This window comes from Macaca nemestrina, chromosome 11 (assembly GCF_043159975.1).
Source record: "Macaca nemestrina isolate mMacNem1 chromosome 11, mMacNem.hap1, whole genome shotgun sequence".
Taxonomy (NCBI): domain Eukaryota; kingdom Metazoa; phylum Chordata; class Mammalia; order Primates; family Cercopithecidae; genus Macaca; species Macaca nemestrina.
In genome coordinates, this window is record NC_092135.1 from 87,106,383 (window position 1) to 87,130,165 (window position 23,783).

Sequence of the window (23,783 nt, forward strand, 5' to 3'; positions counted from 1 at the left end):
GGTGCCTAGGATTCACTGTTCCCTTATCCTTCCTCCTATCAAACCTAGTAACTGGGAATAATCTGATAAAAATTGTTTTAGTTATTGGAGGAAAAGTCTGTAATGAGTCAATCAAGGAATCCATTCTAAAAGTACTAATAACATCCACATTTCCTCAGCCCATTAAGGCCATGCATTTTAATTTAACTCCTCAATATGCAGATCAGGAGAGGAAACTGAATCTTAAAGAAGAACAGGAACTTGCTTAAGGTCACAAGGTTAGCAAGCGGCAAAGCCTAGACCCAAAGGTGCGAATCCAAAGACCCTTCTTTTGTTAAGTGTGTATTGAAAGTAAATGGAAAAGAAGTATTAACTGTAAAAAGCTCTATATGTAGAAAAATGGTAATAGGAACTCTTGGGAAGCTCCTAAAATAAAAATTTAAAACAAAAATTCATTGCTGAGTCAGTGTCCTACTCCTACAGCGTGTAGGCCTAGTTGACAGAATATGTGCCTCTAGCCAAAAGAATATAGTATTGTGACACAGTTTATTTATTTATCTATTTATTTATTCTAAAATGACTATGTTTAAAAATTAGGGTAAAAAATAGAGTCAAAGAACAAATGTTGACAGATGTCATCTACTTTCCCAAATTTTTTGAAATTCACTAAATAAATCCCCCAAGACATCATTTAGGTAAAGCCATACTAAATTAGCATGGAGCCTTACATTTTAGTGCATTTCATTGAGGCTATCTGAGCCACCTGTCCATTGGTATCATTTATATATTTTCGGAGAGCCCTTCTTCCCTGACCCTTGCTGCTTTCCATACCCTCTCTCCTGTCTTCCACATCCTGCAGACTCCATAGAGGCATAAGGATCTACCCAGGTGTGACTTGAAACTTGCTTTTGAAGAGAAGAAAGACAGGTTGAAATTTTTTTTTTTTAAATCACCTAAGACAGGAAAGGGGCATTACAGGCAGAGAAGTGCCCATTCTGAAATTATTCCAGTGACATTGTCATCTTGGAAAGCATCTCCCTGAAATTCAGCTGGCCACATTAGGTCACTTTGGGGCATACATCATGGGGCAATTTTAGGGTTCTATCCTGAAGAAACTCTAAAGCCCTCTTCAGAAATAGTAGGAATCTGGCTGACAAATTTCCATTTTGATTATAACCAGACAACTTTCAGTTTCTATTAGAAAAGACTTGAAGTAAGTTTAACATTTGGATTGTGGAACCTTCCGTGGGCAAATCGAGTGTCTATGACAGCTGAATTTTATTCGTCTATAGTGTGAGCCACAGTCCATCTGGGATACTGGGGCTTTTACCCAGAGCCACTATGTCAGTTGAATCTCATGGCCACAAAATATTGAGACAAAGATCTTAAAAGGCAAATTATCATATAATGAGCATGCATGACAAGAGCATAATATCATTAAATCTGTGTCCTAGGATGCTAACTATAGGGCATCTGGACTATATTAGTTCCCCATGGGGCTCAGAAAGAAAGGAATGCCAAACAGGTAAATTGTGATAAGAGGTCAGGCTGGAAGGAAAAGTCTGAAATTTGAAAGAAAATCTGGAAAAGAGACATCCAGATGGAGCTTAGTGTGAAACACTGGAAAGGCAAGGATGGCCTCCCAATCCTGAAAAATGCCTTTCCTTCAAACAGAAAGGTGAATGAAAGCATATTTCCCTTAAAAACTAAAAATAAACCAGCTATACAAAATTTTTTTCTTAGAACTGGACCTGTTCTTACTCCTAGGACTTTAGCAAATGTTGCATCCAAGGAACCAAGGAAAGTCAAGAGGCACAAGATAGTTCAGGTGAGCAGGACACTTGGCAACTTTACAAGACGTATTTATATGCTGAATATACTAAAACTTACCAATTCTATTTTATTGTGCCATCCTTCCTATGCCCCAACACAAACACCCACAGTGAAACTTAGAGTCTATTCACTGATTTATCTTTATAGAACTAATTCTATTTCAATTTGTTGTCATCCTTTGCATAACAGAATACACTCCTCTACTCCATTTTTTAGAACAAACAAACAAAAATGATTCTAAGTACTATATAAGGAAATATTTCTAGGCTAATGAGAACTCCATTGGTTTACAAACCTATGAGTTGTTTCTAAGCAAAATTCAGTTCAGCTATACTATGCTTAAGAGAGAACAACAAAAGCCACAAATAAAAAAATTGCCTAATCTAATCGACAATTATCAAAACTTAAGGAAAAATAGGGAAGGATTGAAGAAAGAAGTGATTTTTGGTTTTGTTTTTGTTTTTTTCCAAACACCTAGAAGGGCATAACACTGTAGCATTTCAAAGGCTTGAACACCAGCTCCCTGATAGAATTTACAGTTGCTCTTCATTCATCAGCCTCAAGTCTCTTTTTTCCCAGTACAAACTCCTTTTTTTTTTTTTTTTTTTTTGAGATGGTGTCTCGCTCTGTCGCCCAGGTTGGAGCCCAGTGGCCTGATCTCCACTCACTGCAAGCTCCACCTCCTGGATTCACGCCATTCTCCTGCCTCAGCCTCCCAAGTAGTGGCGCCCGCCACCACGCCCGGCTAAATTTTTTGTATTTTTAGTAGAGACCAGGTTTCACTGTGTTAGCCAGGATGGTCTCGATCTCCTGACCTCGTGATCCGCCCACCTTGGCATCCCAAAGTGCTGGGAATACAGGCGTGAGCCACTGTGCCCGGCCTTTTTTTTTTTTTTTTTTTTTAATTCTTACAACAGAATCTCTCACTTGCCATGGAATAGTCAGTGCCCTCTGTCCTCTCAAAGTAAGTATAGCCGTTTTTGCTGAAACCTCAGAAGTTTTATGTTTGTAGCCAAGAAAACTAGGAACTTTGCAGTTAATCTTTCCATGATAGTCAGTTAACCTCACTGTCCACCAATCCACTCCACCAAAACTTCTAGCTAAAAATTCATCACAACATGAAAACCATAGCGCCCTGAATTAAACTATAACTTTCCATTTATTTAATATAAAAATCTGAGAATGAAAGAATGAAGGGGAAAAAAGGCTTTAAAATACTTCCAAACTAGCACAAATGAATCTGAGAGGTTCTTCGACCTCAAGAGCGAATAAGCCTATTACTATGAAAGCTAAATGAAAATATTAAATCTCTATAAATAAATTGTATTTGCTATGGGAACCATCGTATTTTCAGAATTCCATAATAAAAAAATCTAAAGTTGATGACCACAGAACAACCATATTGAATATCAAAAATTTAATTAAAGAATTTCATAGCTACAAATTATCTGGTAAAATTCCACCTGCATCTCTCCTTCCAAGTTAAACCCATCATTTTTTTTATTATGAATTTGAAAACCTACAAAGAAAGAAAAGTGCAGCAAAGTAAGGGAAGTGTGAGTATGAAAAATGTGCCAGTATCCCACACCAGTTTCTGCTTTCTGGAGTCAATTTCAGAAAAGTCTCCTGGGAGTGAAGGGAGGGAGGTAAATTAACAGCTTTTGGAAAGTGAAGAGACTTGCTACAGACTCTGGGAAAAGATGGTCACCCCTACTACTGTATCCAAATAGTCCTGGGAGCTGCCTTGTAAGTCCCTGTTCAGTGAAGCAATGCCTCTCATTCCAAATGCAACCCAGAGCAATGGAGAGTGGAAAACAGGTTTCCAGTTTTTAATAGAGACTTCTATGACTATCATAGTTTCACAAAATAAACTCTGAAGTAGACAGGGATGGTAGACAGGCATGAGGTGGCACTGGGACATGGAGTGGATCGTGCTTGGCTTGCTCACACACTGGGAACCAGCACAAAGTAAATGTATGTGGGGCTGTGAAACAGGAGAGAGGCAGTGGTGCTTCAGATCACAGGGCCTTTAGAAACTCTCCAATGGGAAGCGCCTTTTATTTTTTCTTTCTTTTGTTTTTTGTAGTAGTAAACCTACAAAAGGAAATAATATGATAAGGCCTTTTTATTTGAACAGTAAAAATTTTAAATGGGTTTTAAAAGCTTATTAACACATAGATAAAATCACTGATATAATATCAAAATGATTGTAGTAGAATAATACATAAAAATTGCATTTTAAAGGTTTTATGCTAGGCTTAATCTCTCTGAGAGCAAAAGTTGTTTCTTTATTTCTCTGTAACATCTAATATCTTGGTTCTCATAATCACCCAATAAGCATTTATTATCTCTATTATTATTACATAATAATTTTCTTTGAGATGGAGTTTTGCTCTTGTTGCCCAGGCTGGAGCTCAATGGCACGATCTCAGCTCACTGCAACCTCCACCTCCCGGGTTCAAGTGATTCTCCTGCCTCAGCTTCCCGAGTAGCTGGGAGCTGGGATTACAGGCATGCGCCACCATGCCCAGCTAATTTTGCATTTTTAGCAGAGATGGGCTTTCACCATGTTGGTCAAGCTGTTCTCAAACTCCTGACCTCAGGTGATCCACCTGGCTTGGCCTCCCAAAGTGCTGGGATTACAGGTGTGAGCCACCGTGCCCAGCCTGTTATTATTAAATAGTAATCTAATAATATTCATCTACCATATTAACGAGTTCCTATTATTAGTTTGGAGTCATGCTATCATGTAGGTGTTAGATAGATAGATAGATAGATAGATAGATAGATAGATAGTATTCATCATAATTATTTGAAGTATCATTCCAATTTGATAGATGAAGAAACTGTAACACAGAGAAATCAAAAAAATTGCCCAAGAATATGCAAATACAATTTGCAAAACCTAAATTTGAATTCAGATCACTCATACTTCAGTGAACAAATTGTGGAAAAAATTTTTCTAGATTTTCCCAAATAGTACTCAATTGGCATTTATGCATGGGTGGATCTAAAATGTAAAATGACTTCATGACATAGTCCCTATCTCCCAGGAAACTTATTCTTGGTTAACACCAACACACTTGCAACATAAGGACCATCCCTTGAAAGGAAAGGGGATATTTATTGCAGATAAGAATCTCTTAGTTTCTTAGAGGACACAAGATTTGAAATAGAACTTGGAGGAAAATATCAATAGGCAGAGCGAACATAAAAAGAGAAGCACAGAAGTACCTAAATCACAAAAGTTAGATGTGGGAACAGTAAAAAGTTAGGTCTGAAGTAAAAAAGGATGCTGCATGGTGTGCAGCAATCAACAGTGTTAAGGACAATAATGGAAATCATAGTAGTTGTTTAGACAGAGTGGAAGAGAACATGAGCAGTCTTGCAAGGCAGCTGGATACTCTTGGCACTTTTAGGTTAAAAAAAAGTCACACAGAAGTAAGGTCAATATAATGTGTTAAGTGTGATGCAATAGTCAATGGCAGCTCAGAATAAATTGTTAAAGTGGAGAGTGACATTATAAACATGGGACTTAGAAAGACTAATCTGGTGGGAATATGTAAAATGGATTAATGGAAAGAAAGCATTCTCAGTATGGTATGGTTCCTGCATGGCAGAGGTGTACTGAATGTTGTGAGATGGCCAGAGGAGCACTTAGCTCAACTAAAGAGAGAATGTCAGTTCTGAGTGGAATCTGGACAGTAGAGAATAAAAGGGGATAGAGAGAGAATGAGAGAGTTTGCATGTGTCTGTGTGTGTTGGGGGTGGGAGCCTCAAGCAATTCCTTATTTTGAGGCTGAGAATGATAGCTGATGCGACTAAAACTCAGAAATGGGCTAGATCAGCAGGGTTTTGTATGTCACACTAAGAAGGCTGGACCTTATTCTTTCTACAAGTCATGGGACCCAGTGAAAGTTGTTAAGGAAGATAAAGACAAAATTAGATACTAGTTTTATATCACACTAGCAACAGAGGGCACCAATATATGTGTTTGTTGGAAAGTAGACACATGAGAGGCAAGGAGATGAATTTAGATGCTTATCACAGTAACCGAGGGACAGATGATGAGGACCTAAACTGAGGCATTTGTAGTAGGGATGGATAAGATGTACACTTGAGAAATATTTAGCAGGTAAAATGGTAGATCTTAGTGAATGATTGGAATTGTACTGATTGAATGACTGAATGACCAGGTAGCATCATATTGCCATTAACTGGCATAAGGGGGACTACATAAGAAAAATGACTAAGTCTTGAATGGAAGCCAATAAATTGGGTTTTGGATACACTGAACTTGAAGTGGTTGTAGGCTGCCTTAGGGACAGTTGAATATATATATATATATTTATCTGAAGTTCACATGAAAGATTGGGGTTGAAGAGATTTTATAATTATCAGCATTCAGCTGTTAAACAAAACCCTTAATTCTAGATGGCCTAGGAAGAGAATATCCAGAGAGAACCAATGAACTAAGTCCTGTAAGAAGAGCAAAATGCTAAAGGAAAAGAGAAGAAGGAGCCCGTGGGTGAAGCTGAGAGGGAAAGGTCAGGGAGGTGGAGGAAGAACCTTCAGAGAGTAGCATTTTAGGAAAGCTGGAGTGGTCAATGGTCTCCAATAAAGGAGAAAGACCTGATAAGATAAGATAAGATTAAAAGGGACCTTTGGAACATCATACATTTTAATCCTCACCATGCTAGACCAGCTTAAGTGGAAGGAGAGGCCAAGTGAGGGCATAGGAGGCAGAGACAGAAAACTGCACTGCTCCTTTTAAAGCAGCTGGGCTAAGAATAAAGACTGGGTGGGAGGTAGACACAGGCTGTGGGAGAGAGTTGAACTTGTTTACAAGCTAAAGGAAAAGAGCAGATAGAAAGGAAGTGACTGAAGTTATAGAAGAGAGCACGACTGATGGAACAAGTTCCCCAAGGAGATGGAGAACAAATAAAACACAAAATAACAAATCCAGGAGGTGCTTCAAAACAATTCAAAGATTTGGTGAAAGCAAAAAACTACACTACTAGGGTTTATATTTGTGGTCAGTGAAATAGATTGTAATGTCACTTACAGTGTCTCATTTAAGTACTCTAAAGTTACTTTTAGGTAAATTTCTTAAATGATCCTCCTAAGAATCCCACCAGATGACAAAGGTGTGTACTATTTGCGATGAGGACACAAATTTCCAGTGAGGTTAAGGACCCTCTGCAGGTAGCAAAACTGCTAAATAGAACAAGGACCAGAACCCAGATGTTCTCTCACATGATGGCTGGACCAAGCTTTATTATACTTGTTATACTACATAGACTACAACAAGGCTATGATGCTTATGTTGCAAGTCTGGGCTGGCCGAGGGCGGAACCAGCTCCCTCTGCTTGAGGGGAGGTTTTCCACCAAGAATATAGTTTGCTGTCATCTTAAAGCTGAATTCACAATTCTGATTGGACATGCCAAAAATAAAAGGTAAAAAGGGATACAAAACTGTGAGACTGTCTTTCCTCCTTCCTAGTCCTAAACTTTAAAAAAAAAAAAAAAGCATGTAAACATTTTTGAGTTTGAACATAACACCAGAAGGCTATAGGAACGAAGTTTGATTCATTAATTAATATTAATTAATTAATATTGTTACCATTTTTCCTTTTTTTTGAGACATAGTCTCGCTTTGTTGCCTAGCCTGGAGTGCAGTGGCATGATCTCGGCTCACTGCAGCCTCCGCCTCCCAGGTTCAAGTGATTCCCCTGCCTCAGCCTCCCAAGTAGCTGGAATTACAGGCACCCACCACCACACCCAGATAATTTTTTTTGTATTTTTAGTAGAGATGGGGTTTCACCATGATGGTCAGACTGGTCTCAAACTCCTGACCTCAGGTGATCTGCCCACCTCAGCCTCCCAAAGTGCTGAGATTACAGGAGTGAGCCATGCACCCGGCCTCTATCTTCTCTGCAAAAGGCAAGATTTAGATAGGAATAATCTTGCTTTATTGTAATTTCCCTTATGCATTGTTTCTTAGTGAATATTTTAGTATAAGATGAAGCCATCTTGATTTATTTGAAGGGTTTAGTTTTTAAAACATTGATAAAACAAAATAAAAGCCTTAAGGTTGCCAATATAGTCACACCTTTAAAGCAAAATTTTCTATAGGATACACTACTTCCCATGCAAATGCCAAGAGTAAATAGTGTTTTAAATATTGAATATCACAGCTCATTCATCTTACATAAAATTTAGGTAAATATATATGAAATTTATATGGAAATAAATTTAAAGGAACACTAGATTATCAGTATCTTATTTCATTCAGACTCTAAAAGCCTACCCAAGCTGTGACTTTTAGTTACATGAAAAGTTCAAAGACTTCATATTTATCAGTAAGTTGATAATGTCTCATGTTACATTTTCAGTGGAAATTCTAGTTTCATGGATATAAATAATAAAAATATTAAATCAAGGAATATCTTTATATAACTCTAAGATGTGTCTTATATAAACTTGTGTAACTTGCCCAAATTTATACAATAGATCAATTAATAATTAACACTTCCAGTCTTTTCCCCCACCCGTACTATATCTTTTATGTGTAAATCTAAGCTTTTCAATGTTGTGATCTCAGAGAAGCAAATCAGATTAAAAATCAGCTGATCCACATCCATACATTTTAAGAATGCCACGTAAGGCCAGGTGATGATGCATTAATCATTTTTCAAATCAGAGAAAACTGTATGATTTTTAAAAATTACATTCTGTGGCCACAGATTGACATGATTCCAATCTTCTAATTTCCAGCTTCTTAAAACAAAGCTTCCTCTTTCTGGTTTTGCCTCACAGCCTGCATTAGGTACCTGTCTAGAATAATGAACGCAATGAATTTCAGGCCTGTAGTGATACTGCTGAAAGTGTGAAGAGCAGACAGTAAGAGAGAGGAAATATTGAAAATGAAAAACATACATTCACCTGGAAACACGTTTGAACGACATGTGTCTTCTGCATAGTAGAATGATTCGCCTAATCCACCATGAGGGGGATTTGGGCCTTGAGTTTTTTTTTTTTTTTTCCAGAAGTGATGGTGAATTTGCAATAGTTTATCTACAAACTTCAACTAAGCAGCCTTATAAGTAAAATGAATAATCAGAATAGCAAGTTATTACCAAAATCTTAATGTGTAGCCTTGGATCATAAAAGCCAACAGGTCCACAACAAGATTGAGAGTGTCAGTCAAATATTTAATACAGTGGTTTACCAATGTAAATCAGAGTCACCTGGAGAGCTCTAAAAACATACAGATGTCCAGACCCCATCCAAACCTCCTAGATATTTGGAAAGTAGGGGGGTCTAGAATCTGTATTAGTCACAAGATCTTAGGTGATTCTTTATACCATTTTTTATCAACATTGATCTCTGACTTGCTTACCAACTACCCTACAGAGCCATGGTCCAAGTATACATTGTGTTAGTCAATATCAAAAATTTACTAAATCTATGAATCTACCAATGTACATATGTAGAAAGAGATACACTCTTCAAACTAAAGCTTCAGTTTAGTTTGAAAAAAAGTTATAGGTGTCAAAATTTATCTAAAGACAGGAAGCAAAGAAAATGTAGCCTGATATTTACGTGACATTCAGTCTTCTTGGCTTCACAGTCTACTTAGAAATAAACAATAACCAAGGTGGATCTAGTCACACAACTATGTGTTGTCCATTGAAACCGTAGGATCTAGACCACTAAAAGTAGCTGACATTTTTGCTCACTGAGGTAGGGACCATAAAACTCCCAATAGTGGTGCTTCCTTATATCCCTCATAGCAGAACTCAATTCCATAGAGTATATTGCCAGCACCACCCAGGTAAAGGCTACATTTCCTAGTCCCTCTTGAAATTTTGTGTGACTATATGACTAAATTCTGGCCAACTGTAAGTAAGTTTAAATGTTATGAAGACTTTAAAGTCTTCAAAAAAGGGAGCAGGGTGGGGAATGGCTCACAGTTTTTGTTTCCCATCCTCTATCCACATGCCTAGAAAGTACATGCAATGGCTGGAGCTTCAGCAGCCATTTAGGACCATAAAAATAAATTTTAAAAAATACCTAAAGATATGGGAGTCAGGAGAGGTAGAAAAAACTTCAGTCCCTGATGACTCTGTGGAGCCAATATTCCAGCCTTTCACTACCTGCTTAAAAGCATTTCTTTATATTTAGAAAAGAAAAGCTTTCTTTTTTTTTTTTTTTTTTTTTTGAGACAGAGTCTCACTCTGTCACCCAGACTGGAGTGCAGTGGCACAATCTCTGCTCACTGCAACCTCTGCCTCCCAGGTTCAAGTGACGCTCATGCCTCAGTCTCCTGAGTAGCTGGGACTATAGGCATGTGCCGCCACACCTACCTAATTTTTGTATTTTGGGTAGAGATGGAGTTTCACTATGTTGGCCAGGCTGGTCTCGAACTCCTGACCTCAAGTGATCCGCTCACCTCGGCCTCCCAAAGTGCTGGGATTACAGGCATGAGCCACTGTGCCCGGCCAGAAAACCCCTTTGTGTTTGTTTAAACTACTGCATTCTGCTACATGTACCCACTATAAAAGTCTGAATGTCCTACATGTTTCATAGCATGTATTTCAACGGTAATGAGTTTAAAACAATTTATGAGTAAACATGTATCTTAAGCTATGTATACATATTCTGTACCTTCTTTAAAATGATGTCATCCAAATACTACTGAGTGTTAACTATCTGCTTCTTCATATTTGTATCATAACAATGAGATGAATGGCAGACATATCATAAAAATGCAAGAGACCATGACATATAAGACATATAAGACTGTGAGTCCTTCATCTCTCAGTAATCAAAAGTCAGCTTGGGTCTACGAGGATATCAGTGTAGGATTGCAACATGATGGCCATGAGCCAAATATATGCTCAGATAAATTTTATTTGGCATATGCAATATCTTCTGAAAATGTTAATTCTGAATGCCTTAAAGTGGGCATGCACCTTCAGTTCTCCATAGGCCCCATCATCACCTGTTGATGTACACACACTGGTTTGCTTCACTTGTTTATATTACCTGCCTGGCCTCTGAAAGCATTGAAGTTTACAGTATTTGGAAACAAAATGATACATTTCCGCACCTTCCCTTCTCCATTGCTTGTCCCATGTTGAATACAGTGATTCATAACAAAGATTATTTTCTAAAATTAAGTATGCCTACTTCTAATAACAAGAATATATATAGCTCACTAGATGCTAGGCATTAACTTAGGAATATAAACTATACTGTAAATGCTCTAGCATTTTCCTTAACACAAATGTGGAATCTTTCAAAGACCACCGCCCTCATGCACACATACTCTCACCACACGCACACACACACACAGACTCTCTTTAAAAGCTGATTTTGTCATTTTAACTCCCTGATTTTTCACACACACACATACACCTACACAAACTCTTTAAAAGCTGATTTTTTTCATTTTAACTCCCTAATTTTTGTTACATTAAGGTCAGCCCAACTCCCAAACTTTCTCCTTTCAGTTTCTTATAAATTTAAAAAACCAAGTCAGTTCTTAAAACTCAGTGAGAATGGAACTGAATTTTGGCTTAAAATGCCTAAAACTTTATTTATTTACTTTTATCTTCTCATTCATGTGTTTCTATCATGCAGGCACACTCTGATTATATTTTACATTTCTGGTAAATAACCACAATCAAGTAAAAGGAAATATACCCTGAAGTCATAAAAAGAAAGGGAAAATAAAAACTTATTAATATGCACTTACATGCAAAAACAGATCTCCACATTTCCAAGAAGACATATTTGTACAAAATGTAAATATCACATTATGTGACTGTTATAGATAAAACTTGAAAAATGTACTTGCTTTTCATGTGTGCCTTAGATATTTCTTTAACTTAAAGCATCAGTCTCAGCTTACTCTTTCCCAAACTCAAAATCAAATGGAGTTTCTAAATTATGACATCTTTATTAAGCTTGTGATAGGCCTGAACAGGGAAAAGAAAGTATTGCCAAGTATCCATACAATATCAACTTAAACCAAAATATGCATGGTAAGTAAGTACAATACAAGTTAAGTAGTTCTGAATGTACTATATTCTGGAATTATTTTCTCTATTATCTTTGATTAGGGCAATGATGACTTTCTTTTGCTGTTGAATTTTTATCACTTATATTCTCTTGAGAAATAAAATACTGGAATTTTTACAACACATATGCAAGCAATTACACATTCTGTAAAACCTGATGTTTGGAATTCCATTTTCTGTGCTGTTTGGTTATACTGGTCAGGGGTGGGCACTGGGGTTGGATTGAAGTTGGGGACTTTTTTGCACCAAGCATCACATTCCTTACATTTATGTCAATTACTATTAAGAAAAACTATCTGCTCATTTTTCAAAAACACCTACAGAGTAATTATAACTATTTGGGAATGTCTTTTAAAATATGGCCTATTTCATGTACCTTGTGAAACATTCCTTTCATTTATTCACATATTCAATTATTTCCATACTTTATTAAAGTACTTTATTTATTTTAACATAAATTAACAAAGAAAGTGGTATTAAAGGTTTTAAATTAAAGTTGGTTGTTTTGGTGGGGTAGGGGAGTAAACTGTTCTTTTTAGAGTCAAATTTTCAATTTCTATTGTAATTTTTCTGTATTTTTCTCCTCCTGTTTTCTTACTTCTACTTTCTATTCAGTTATTTTTGCCACCCTTCCAAACAACACGTGCTTTTCATGCCATTACAAAGAAACTCAAAAGTTTTTACCTTTTACAAATTACCTCATATTTTAAAAACATAAAATGTAACATAAAAAGTTCCAAGTCTTAGAAAGTGCCCCCTCTATGGGACTCCTGACAGACTGTTGGATATTCATCTACAAATTCGTATTTTCACTTTTTAAACTTTTTAGAACTTCTGATCTCTAGATTAATTTTATAAAGTTTTTAAAAGCAAAAACACACAGAAGCAGATAATTGTATTAAAACGATAGATATACACATAGTATATATACATATATACTTGTATGTATGTGTCTATATATGAAAGTAATAGAAAAGGTTAATGAATGCCCAAAGTTTTAAAAGCTTGAGTTTGATGTTAAATGATTGAGTTGATGAAAATCTATAGTGGCTTATTTTAAAAGAGTACATGTCTGTATTTGAAACTGCAACCCTCAAGAGTAAAGATTTAATAGAGGAATCAACTTAAATATTTTCTTATATACTATAACAGCTATGCATTTTTGCTTAACCATACCATATAACCCAACTGTAACATAAGAAAATTGCATAGGAAAAAAATTTGGTCACCAGGCAAGATTTATCTTAAAAAAAAAAAAAAAAGCTTGTGTCTAAGGGGTAATGTCCATGCAAATATTCCATGCCAAGTAAGATATATATAAGGCATGCTGATTTCCTGCCTTCCGCCATCCAACCGGGAACCACCACTGTCCTATTAATCAAGCCAGTAGGGTGGGAAAATACCACTGTTTAAGAAATCTGGCTTCTATCAGCCTCTGTCATGGAGAAACAAACGAGACTGCCTCCCAGCAAGCAAAAGTGATCACATTTTCACAAATGAAAATGGTAAAAAGAAGTGTAAATTGTTAAAGAGGAAAGAATGAGGAGCCAAAGACAAAGAAAAATCAGAGCTATCAGAGTTGCTGTAGAGGTTTTTCTAAACAAAGAATTTTATGAAGCAGCTGAAGTTCAGTACAAAAAGACTCCACCCTACCCAGCTTCTGCCGCGACTTTTCCTTGCTCTGAAAACTCCAGCCCACAGAACAGAGCTCCTCTCACTAAAATGCCTTTAGTGCTCCGTTTTAAGCATTCGCTCTTTTCTTCTTTCAAACTTCCCACTCTCACACTGAGGCAAAAGGACTTATTGTAGGCTTTCCCAGAAAAATTTAGTAGTGTACTCTCTCCAACGGCAGATCTAGAAGCTCCGGATTTACTAACATCCCAATTGTCTTTCAAGTCGTTTTCCAGGTGCAAATCCGTCAGCCCCCTTCTCAGACTTCAAACCAGAACCTCCTCTTCACGCTCTTCCTGAGGCTTAACATTCCACCTATTTCCCAAACCGTGCAATAAACACTAAAGCAAAGCAAATGGCAAACTCACCATCCTCGCCTTCTTCCTGGGCTTTTATTGAGACAAATTGCCCTAATAAAACAGTAAGAATGAGGAGAGGTCTTGCTTCCGCCCAGTTTGCCATCATGTCTAAATATTAGACATGTGGGTTCTCCTGAGAGTGAAAAGTAGATTCTGAGGTTATTGTAGCACCATGAAGTCAGCTGTGGGCTCTTCTTTCAGCACCAGCCCCAGGGCAGCCTCTGCAAACCCCCTTTTTCAGCACCAGCTCCAGCACAGTCTGCGAAAACTTTTTTCAAGCGATGCAGCTTTAAATAGGAAGAATGCTGCCTCCACTTCTTTTCCTGCCCCTTTTCAGCTTGTTCAGGCTCATAACCATCCAGTGTCTGCCAAGCAACGGTCTGATTGATGGTAAACAACCAAATCAGAACACGCGTCTCTGTGCCTGAACTTTCCCTATTTCGTTTAACTTTAAAGCATAGATGGGGCTTAATAACAGAAACAAACATTTGTTTCTCTTTTCTTTTATTTTTTAAGAAAAGCTGTTAGAAGGGTTCTATTTTCCCCTCCCTAACCCTTCCCCCCAGACACACACCCTTTAACTTTTCCCCTATAAGCTGAAAAAGACATTCTGAAGAAAATCCAGTCGTTTCACCTAGTTTTTTTTTTTTTTTATATTTAGATAATTCAAGACTCTCTTCTCCACCTTAAATCTTTAAAGAATCACATTTTAACCCTTTCTTTTGACTGAATAGGGAGTATTCTTATCCCCTTCTCAGATTCGGTTTCTTTTCCCATACTCTGGAAGGGGATTATTAGAATGTTCCCCAGGTAAAATCCAGGTGAGAAAACCATTTTGAATAAATGAATTTGTGATACGTTGTAATCTGAATTAAGAAGGCAGGTCCTTTCCTAATTTCTCCACATCTCTTGTTAAGGGGCCACATCTTCAGGTTCCTCTTGTCCCAGAGAGTTTTACTATGTTGAAAAATAGTCTACTAAGCAGTGCAGAGGAATGGGAAGTACTCTACCTTTGGATGAAAAAAGGCTGGTTTCTGCCTTTTGTGAGTGGTTCTGCCACTCAACAATTTTGTAAGTGTGCACATAGTTCTTTATCTCTGTGCACTCCAGTTTTCTCATTTGAGAAAAGGGCTTTACCCTGACCAGTGTACAGGGTTTAGTGACACTAAAATGAGTAATGTATTATTAATGAAGTTCCAAATTGCAAAGAGCTACATAAAAGTAGATGGTTGTATTATTAACTCTAAGCCAGCTTTGCAGGCAATATGATAGCCCCAGTTGCACAGGCATTTTAAGGACAATTATTGATGAACTTTTGTGCCACCCTCACACTTGCCAAGATCTTAATGACCTCAGAGAGTTCTATATAATCTAATGTATTTGCCACCTTGAGTCTCCCTAGAATCAGAATGGATGTTCCATACAATACGAATGAGTCAATTGTTTATAATTATTCGGCAACAGGTACCTTGCACTGTGCTAAGCGCTGGGCAGAAAGGATGACATAAAAGAAATAAAAGACATACCCATTACCCTCAAGGAACATATGTAGGTGTTGACAAACTAAATTTACAGGAAATAAAGATATATAAGCCAGAGCATTAAATATGTGAGGAATGCATTAAGCTCAGAGAGAGGAGAAATTATAAAATGAGATTAGGCAATAAGACATTATTATTACTTTTCTTAATAGAAGAAATCCAAGAACCTTTGCATTTTAGCTTTGGAACTAGACCTCCAGTGGAGGTCAACTTTCCTGGTCATTTCCAGCTTTCTAACCCTATACCCCTCGTTTATCTTTTCATTTAGACATGTCCCATTTCAATGACTTCTGTCACCACCACACTGTTCTCAGGGGTGCCCTTCCACTTAATGAATGGGCCAAGTAAGGAATTCTTTCTAGAATATCTGAGAGAGGCTAGGACTTGAAATCCACCTGACTATATATTCAAAGATAACAGGAAGATAAGTAAATGTGGGGGGAAGGAATTATTAACCTTCCTCTGAGCTTGCCAGTCCTATTCCACCATGAGGCAATTTTAGACCAATACCACCCTGATACCAAAGGGCTGCCACCATTTTCAGGCACCTTGCGCAGCACTTTTACTGAAGTGCAAGACGACAGACATTTATGGAGAATCCACAACTCTCAGAACCTATGCTGGAGATGCAGCAATGATTAGAAAATATTGCAGGACTTGTAGCAGAGTCAGTGTATGGAACACTCAGTGGCTGCTCAGATCAGTAGTTTAGTATCTGTTTTCTGTTCATTAATAAAGTTGTTTTAAATTTAACTATAAACATGGCTTATATAAGAAAGGTTAAAACCACCATACAGTCTCTGACGGTTGCCACCAGTTTCAGTCTCCTCTTCACCCTGCTGAAAGCTCATGATATGACAGGGGCATAGCAAATATTTGTCAGAAGACCTGAGCTAAACAAATATTCCATATTGTCCTTGTGAACTCTTGAAATCTTAATGCAATCAAGTCATAAATAGCAAAATATTTTGCAACTTGGGCTTTTTCTCTATGTCTGGTTTTAGGGTCCCACATTACAATTTGGAAAAGACTAAAATACACACAGGTATTAACCAGGAATGTCTGTTTAATACATGTGGTTGAATTCAGAATAGAGGACAATGCCATTTCTTAGTCCTTAAAGAACTGATTATAGACCTCACTGCTGCAGTGGAGTACTCAGAAATCTGTCCCAATTCCAGTGAAGCCTATCCTAACAGTGTATATATGTGCTAGTGGGTGAATATTTTCCAATTCTCACAGCAACCCTGAAAGGTATTTATTATTTTTCTTAAATCATATATAGGCGATTATGGTTCAAAGATGTTTACTTGCTCAAGTTTGCTCACCTAATAAGCAGTAAATCTAGGGTTCCAGTTCAGTGATGTCTGACTCCAGAGTCAATGTTCTCACCCTTTTTTAGCTCTTTTTAGACCCACCTGACACTCAAACTTCTATTACCACCACACGTCTCCAGGAGAAGCCTACTTCCAATTAATGAATGGACTGAGTAAGCACCAAAAACCACCCTTCAGCTACTTCTTTCTGGAATATATGAGAAAATCAGGACTTGTAAACCACCTTGCTAAACATTCAGTAAGAATAACAGAAAAACAAATAATAAAATCCAAAGGTTCTTGTATTTCTTCCACCAAGAAAAGTGATGATAATGCCTTACTTACCTAATCTCATTTTATAATCTTCCCTTTCTCTCAACTTCTGCTGAGCTTAATGCATGCCACACATATTTATATGCTCAGGCTTATAAGAAAAGTTGTCTCAGTGCCCTTTCAGGGTTGATCCCTCCCTCTGCACTCCTTATCCCATTTCTTCAAATCTCCTTGAAGATGTTACTCTGTCAGTGTCTCCTTCTCTCTTCTCTACCTTCCACCTTTCTTCTTCTGCTAGTACCTTTCCTATAGCCTGTAAACCTGTTCCTCACCAATAGCCGATCTTGAAAATAAAAAAAGAAGGGGAGATTTCCCTTAACCCCACATCTTCTGTGGTCTCTTTTTCCCTTCCACTCCTTCTTCTTTCAGTAATCCTCCATCCTTGTATCAGAATCTTACTTCTAGCACTCTAGTATAGATTGCACTGCCAGAGACACCAACATCCTTTTGTTGATAAACCCAAAGATCTTTCTTCTTTCCCCTCCTAACAGTTGATATTCTGATTACTACCTTAATACTGAATCTCTTTCCATTCACGGCTTCCCTGGTCTCACATACTCCTTTTATGCCTCCTGCTCTGCTAGTCAAACTTCCTTTTCTAATTCCTCTCAGAAAGTCATCTGTGCTCTCCAATCTTGTACTATCAGTTTTTTTTTCCCTTGTTGCCCATTTACTTGGGGTATATTAACTATTAAATTAAATCCCTTGACTTTATTTCTGTTTACATGTTAATGACTCCCAGTCAAGGCTTTCCTCCTGAGCTGCAGACCTATGTTTTTCAAGTTCCTCAATTAAAATCTCCCAGTGGAGAGGCATAAAACTCAGAATCCAAAATGAAACGATTATCTGCAATTGGTCTTTATACCAATTAACACTACTGCCATCATTTTAGTCCCAAAGATCTGAAATAGGGAAAGATACTCTTCATTTTCCCTCAACCTGCATCCTATTGTTCAGCAAGTCCTCTTGATTTTGTTATGCATTCTTTCATTCAATTACTCCTCTTTCTAAGAAAGCTGACTCCCAGTTACCTACAAAATATAATAACATGAGTTTAAGATAATTATAATAATGCATGCCTACTTCTTGGTTCCAATCTTCTGCTTTCCTCTTGTTGTTTTATCCAGAGGAAACAGATTTTCCCAGACACATAAAGCAGTTTCACACCTCATAATTTTACTCAGGCTCTGACCTCTGCCTGAAATAACCACTTCCCTGGTCTAATTCACTCCCTCATTTAACAAATATTTATTGAGGGTCTATTATTTGTCAGGTTCTAATGAAGGCACTAAGGATATATAGCTGTGAACAACACAGACAAGGTCCCTGATTCCACACAGCTTACAACCTTGAGTGGAAAAACAGCAATAAACAAGTAGGCAAATATACAAACAAGGTGATCTTAGACAATTAAATGCCATGCAAGAAATAAATAGTTATTTTAGAGTTGCTCAGGAGTTGGTGGCAGAAGGGATGCTTCAATAGTGCTATTGGGAAATATGGCATTTTAAGGAAGCAACAGTGAACTTGAGACCTAAAATTTGAAAAAAAAAATAAAATTATCGCTGGAAAACAGAAAAGAAGGCATTTCAAGCTAAAGAAACAGCAAGTGGGAATGACCTGGACTGGTGTACGTGTTTTCTATTGCTGCCATAAAAATTACTACTGACTGTGGCATAAAACACTAATATATCATCTTACATTTCAGAAGGTCAGAAATCTGACATGGATCTCCTTGGGATAAAATCGAACTGTTAGCAGGGCTGCATTCCTTTTTGGGGTGCTTGGGGAAAATCCATTTCCTTGTTTTTTGAACTTTTAGAAGTTACCCGCATTCCTTGTTTTGTGGCCTCTTCTTCCATCTTCAAAGCCAGCAACATAGCATATTCCCGATATGTCTTTGTTGTCACATTTTTCCCTGACTACAAACTGGAAAGGACTTTTAAGGATCCATGTGACTACATTGGGCCTCTCTGGATATTCCAGGATAGTTTCCCTCATCTCCAAGTCTTTAATTACATCAGCCAAGTCCTTTCTGATGTGGTAAGGTAACACACTCACAGGTTCTAGGGATTAGGACATGAGGGCATCTTTGGGGGCTATTATTCTTTCCATACCACAGACAGAAATAAACTTTGATTATGTAAAAGTAGGCAGAAAGCCATTATGGCTAGCATGATATGATATAAGATCGGACATGAGGTTTATCATTAATTCCTTGTCGGTCATGGGGAAGAATTCAAATTTTTTTCCTAAATGCCATGAGAAATCAACAAAGCGTTGTTATACAAACAAATGGCATACTCTAATATGCTTCTTTTTTTTTCTGCTTTTTTTTTTTTTTTTTTTTTTTTTTTGAGACGGAGTATCACCTTGTCGCCTAGGCTGGAGTGGAATGGCGCAATCTTGGCTCACTGCAACCTCCGCCTCCCAGGTTCAAGCGATTCTCCTGCCTCAGCCTCCCAAGTAGCTGGGATTACAGGTGCACACCACTATGCCCGGCTAATTTATTGTATCTTTAGTAGAGATGGGGCTTCACCATGTTGGCCAGGCTGGTCTCAAACTCCTGACCTTGTGATCTGCCCGCCTCAGCCTCCCAAAGTGCTGGGATTACAGGCGTGAGCCAGCGCACCCAGGCCTAATATGCTAACTTTTAAAAGATCTGTATGGCATGTGAGAAATGTATTGTGCAAAGGCAAAGATAGAAGCAGGGACACCAGTTAGAAGTACTTTTACTCCAAATGAGAAATAATGGAGTCCTAAAAAAGGACTGTGGAAATAGAAAGAAGCAGAAAGATTCAAGATGTATTTTGGAAATAACATTTCTGACAGATTATGAAGAGCTAGGAAAAAATGAAAAATTGAGGAAGACACTTCTGCTGACTGAGTAGATGATACAGCGGCAAAGCTCAACTATTGCCTCCCCTGACACACAGGTCTGCTTCTTCATAAAACCCACCAGCATGTTCTGTGTAGACCTCTATTAACATCACACTGTATTTACATGTCTGTTTCCTTTATCATATTGAAGCCTTCCTGAGATTAAAGACATTGTTGGGTCATTGTTTGCTCGATAGCTATTTGCTGAACATATATTGCTTGATAAGGAATTAATAGAAAATGATGATTGAATGACCATGAGACAAGTGGCAGTGAACATAAATAAATATAATTCCAAGGTGTCAATCCCAGAGAACCAGGAAAATGATTGTCCTAGAGAAAGAAATATCTAAGCAAGGAGGAGAAACTAGCAACAGAGCAGGAAAGCGCAGAAATGATTAGGTGCATCTGTGCACATATATGCTTTAAAATAGCAAACCACTTTTTTTTTTTTTTCTTAAGAGAGGGAGTCTCGCTCTCTCACCCAGGCTGGAGTGCTGTGGCACGATCACAGTTCACTGCATCCTCGAACTCCTGGGCTCAAGGGATCCTCTCACCTCAGGATCCTGGGCACACACCTTCACAATCAGCTATTTTTTTTTTTACTTTTTTGTAGAGACGGGTCTCTCCATCTTGCACAGGCTGGTTTCGAATTCCTGGGCTCAAGCAATCCTCCTGCCTTGGCCTCCCAAAGTGCTGGCATTACAGACATAAGCCACCTTGCCAAGCCAACAAACCATAATTTTTGAACAGAAAAAGACTGCATATTGTGAATATACTTTTTCTCACTGAAAGCCACTATGAAAATAATAACCAGAGCAATAATAATAATAGTTAGAATGTATTAAGGAAAAAGACTGCATATTGTGAATATACTTTTTCTCACTGAAAGCCACTATGAAAATAATAACCAGAACAATAATAATAATAGTTAGAATGTATTAAGTACTTACTATGTGTCAAATACTGTATGACTCAATTTAATCCTAAAATTGACGCTGTGGGGTAAGTGCTATTATTTTTCGTATTCTACAGATGAGGAAGGAAATTGAGGCTAATAAAAAACTAATTTGCATCAAATTACACATCAAGGAATGACTATTAATAGATCCTGCCTTGAAATCCTGGCTGCACAGTTTTTTCTCTTAACAAGGAAGTTCAAAAAATTATGTGATGTTAATTTTCTTAGCTTAAGCTCCATCACTGCTTTTTAAAAAAATTACCTTATTGGGAAAATCACTCAAAATGTCATTATAATAATATATTTTCAAGGAAAACAAATGCATGTACCAATTAATTTAATTATCAATGCTATCTATATCCAAACTTTATAAATATGTTACCTCTATCTGAAAATCTCTGCTGAAAATATATCTTTAACATTTAGACATTATTAGAGATATTTCCTTTTTTGTATTAGAAATTTTTACCTTCATTTTAACATTCTTACGATATGAATTTTCATTTTAATCTGAATACTTATATTTTAGCTTAGTCATATTTTGAGAAAAGTTGGCATTTTACATTTTAGAATATTGTGCTGTCTCCTAAGGCATCAACCATTACATTTAGAGATTATGGAGAGTCTTGTGAGCCAAGATCATAAATAACATGAGAGCTTGGCTTGTGTAGCACTCTTCTCTTTACATACCATTCTAGCTCACACACACTCTTTGAGACTTACAGTGACCCAGTGATACGCACTAGATGGTCACTCCCATTTTATATTGAGATTCAGAGATACTAAGTGACTTGTCAGAAGTCACACAATATAATGAATGGCCTCATATATTAGTTTTCAAGACCTAGAACTCTATCCACTGTACCCTGATAATAAAACTGCAATTCAAATTTTATGAACTAGGAAGATAGCAGCAAAAATGTCTGCAGATATGTGGTGGTTATGAGTCAGACAGAGTCCAAATGCTGGCCCCGCCACTTACTACCTGGGGAATGATGAAAAAATCTTTTCTGCATTTCAATTTCCTCATCTGAAAAATGGGGATAATAATATTTCCTACCTCATTGGTAATTGTTGTGAGTATTAAATGAGTTGAAATTTGTAAAACTCTTGGAACAGTTTCTGGCATAGAGGTAATACTACATAAGTGCTGATTAAACAAAAATAAGAAACTGTTAGCGTTTCTTCTAAAAAACATATAATGTGTCATTAGTTTAAAATGTTACTATTAAAATTTACTCAAAGACCAAAAACCCAGGCTCACTAGAAGGAAGTTTAATCATGTCCCACACTATGTTCCACTCACCTTCTCATTCTGTTGTGTTTGTTTTCTTTTATATTATGTTTATTGAGATGTGGTTTACATAATTTCATCTTTTTAGGTGTACAGTTCTTTGAGCAAATGTATACAATCATGTGACTGCCATTACAATTTATAGGACAGTTTCTTCACTGCAAAAAGTTCCACTATTTGGAGTCAAAGCCTTTCTTCCATTCCCATCCCTGGCACCATCGATCTGTTTTCCATTTCTTTAGTTTTGCCTTTCTACAATGTTACATAAATGAAATCACACCATATGTAGCCTTTTGTGCCTTATTCCAAGATTCATCCATGCTGTTGCATGTATAAGCAGTTCATTCCTTTCTTTAAAGCTTTTATGTTTACATTTTTTAAATTTATTTCCTCATTCTTAATCATTCATCCATCAGTTATTTTTTAAGCCTAATAAATCTTGAGACATGGATGATTGTTTGTATTGGAATAGACGATTTTCTGTAGCTAAATTGAGAGTCCATGAGTCAAGGCTTCCCCTGAGGGAAGCTTTTTAAATGGCAGGACTAGGCACAGGCTACAAAGGAGAAATTGTCCAGAAACGCAATGGCACCAAAGACCTCCTATACCAAATGAGTGTGCTATGCTCCACGTACTGCTTTTACAAAGTTAAAGGTCTAAGTCTCAAGTTGTGTCTCAACAAATAAGGAGTCATTCAGCTCAACAGGATCTGAGTTCTAGCATTGTTCAGTTGACAATTATGTGGCGACCAGAGGTCTGGGAAACATGTCTTTTCTTGGTATGGAGAGGGCAGCACAGGCCAGGGAAGTCAAAGTGATATATTTTTTCATATTTAGTCCATCAGTATTTTGTTTAATACTTTAAAGACTCCTCTGTATTGGAGAAAACTATCTCTTCTACTCCTTCAGTAAAATTAATTCTGTTTTGCAGATTTATAGAATTTTCTGTCTTTGAGAGAAGATAAAAGGAGTTTTTTTAAATAAACTGGCCCTTGAGAGAAAAAGAGTTTTATATAAATCTGCCATTTTAAGTGCCATTTCTGTTGTATTTTTGTGTACTGTATTTGAATGAAATAATTGCACTAGCCCTCAACATGCCAAAAGAATTCAATATCAAATAATTTGAAAATACTTTTTTAGAAAATCTGAGTAATAAAAATATTCATCCCTATCTTCTTCTTCTGATATAGATGTATCAAATGGGAAATGGCCAGCAGTGATCAAGTCTTGATTAATACTGAAAAGTAGAAGCTTGTGCTCACAATCCCTGCTATCACAATTCTTTATAGTGTATAAATACTTTAATAATCATTATGAAGCTAAAATGGCATTATTGATTTAAAACCATATGATGTCCCTGTACTTCCAGTTACTTGGGAGGCCAAGGCTGGAGAATCACTTGAGACCAGGAGTTAGAGACCAGCCTGAGCAACACAATGAGACCCCATCTCTAAAACAAATAACAATAATAAAATAAATTAGCCGGGCATGGTGAGGACCACTTGAGCCCAGGAGTTTGAAGTTGCAGT

The 23,783-nt window shown here is 37.2% G+C and overlaps 1 protein-coding gene across 4 annotated transcripts in view; it reads right to left on the reverse strand.

Annotated features, from left to right (window-relative positions):
* The window catches only part of LOC105468235 (collagen type V alpha 2 chain), a 274,423-nt gene that overhangs the window by 141,109 nt on the left and 109,531 nt on the right, over nucleotides 1-23,783 (reverse strand). The window contains exon 1 of one of the 4 annotated variants that reach the window (XM_011718336.2): nucleotides 13,940-14,374. The exons of the other annotated variants lie outside the window; for them this stretch is intronic. Within the exon in view, the coding sequence (XP_011716638.2) occupies nucleotides 13,940-14,036 (97 nt within the window). The 5' untranslated portion in view covers nucleotides 14,037-14,374. Of the gene's footprint in view, nucleotides 1-13,939; nucleotides 14,375-23,783 lie in introns of those variants that run through there. 4 annotated transcript variants of the gene reach the window in all.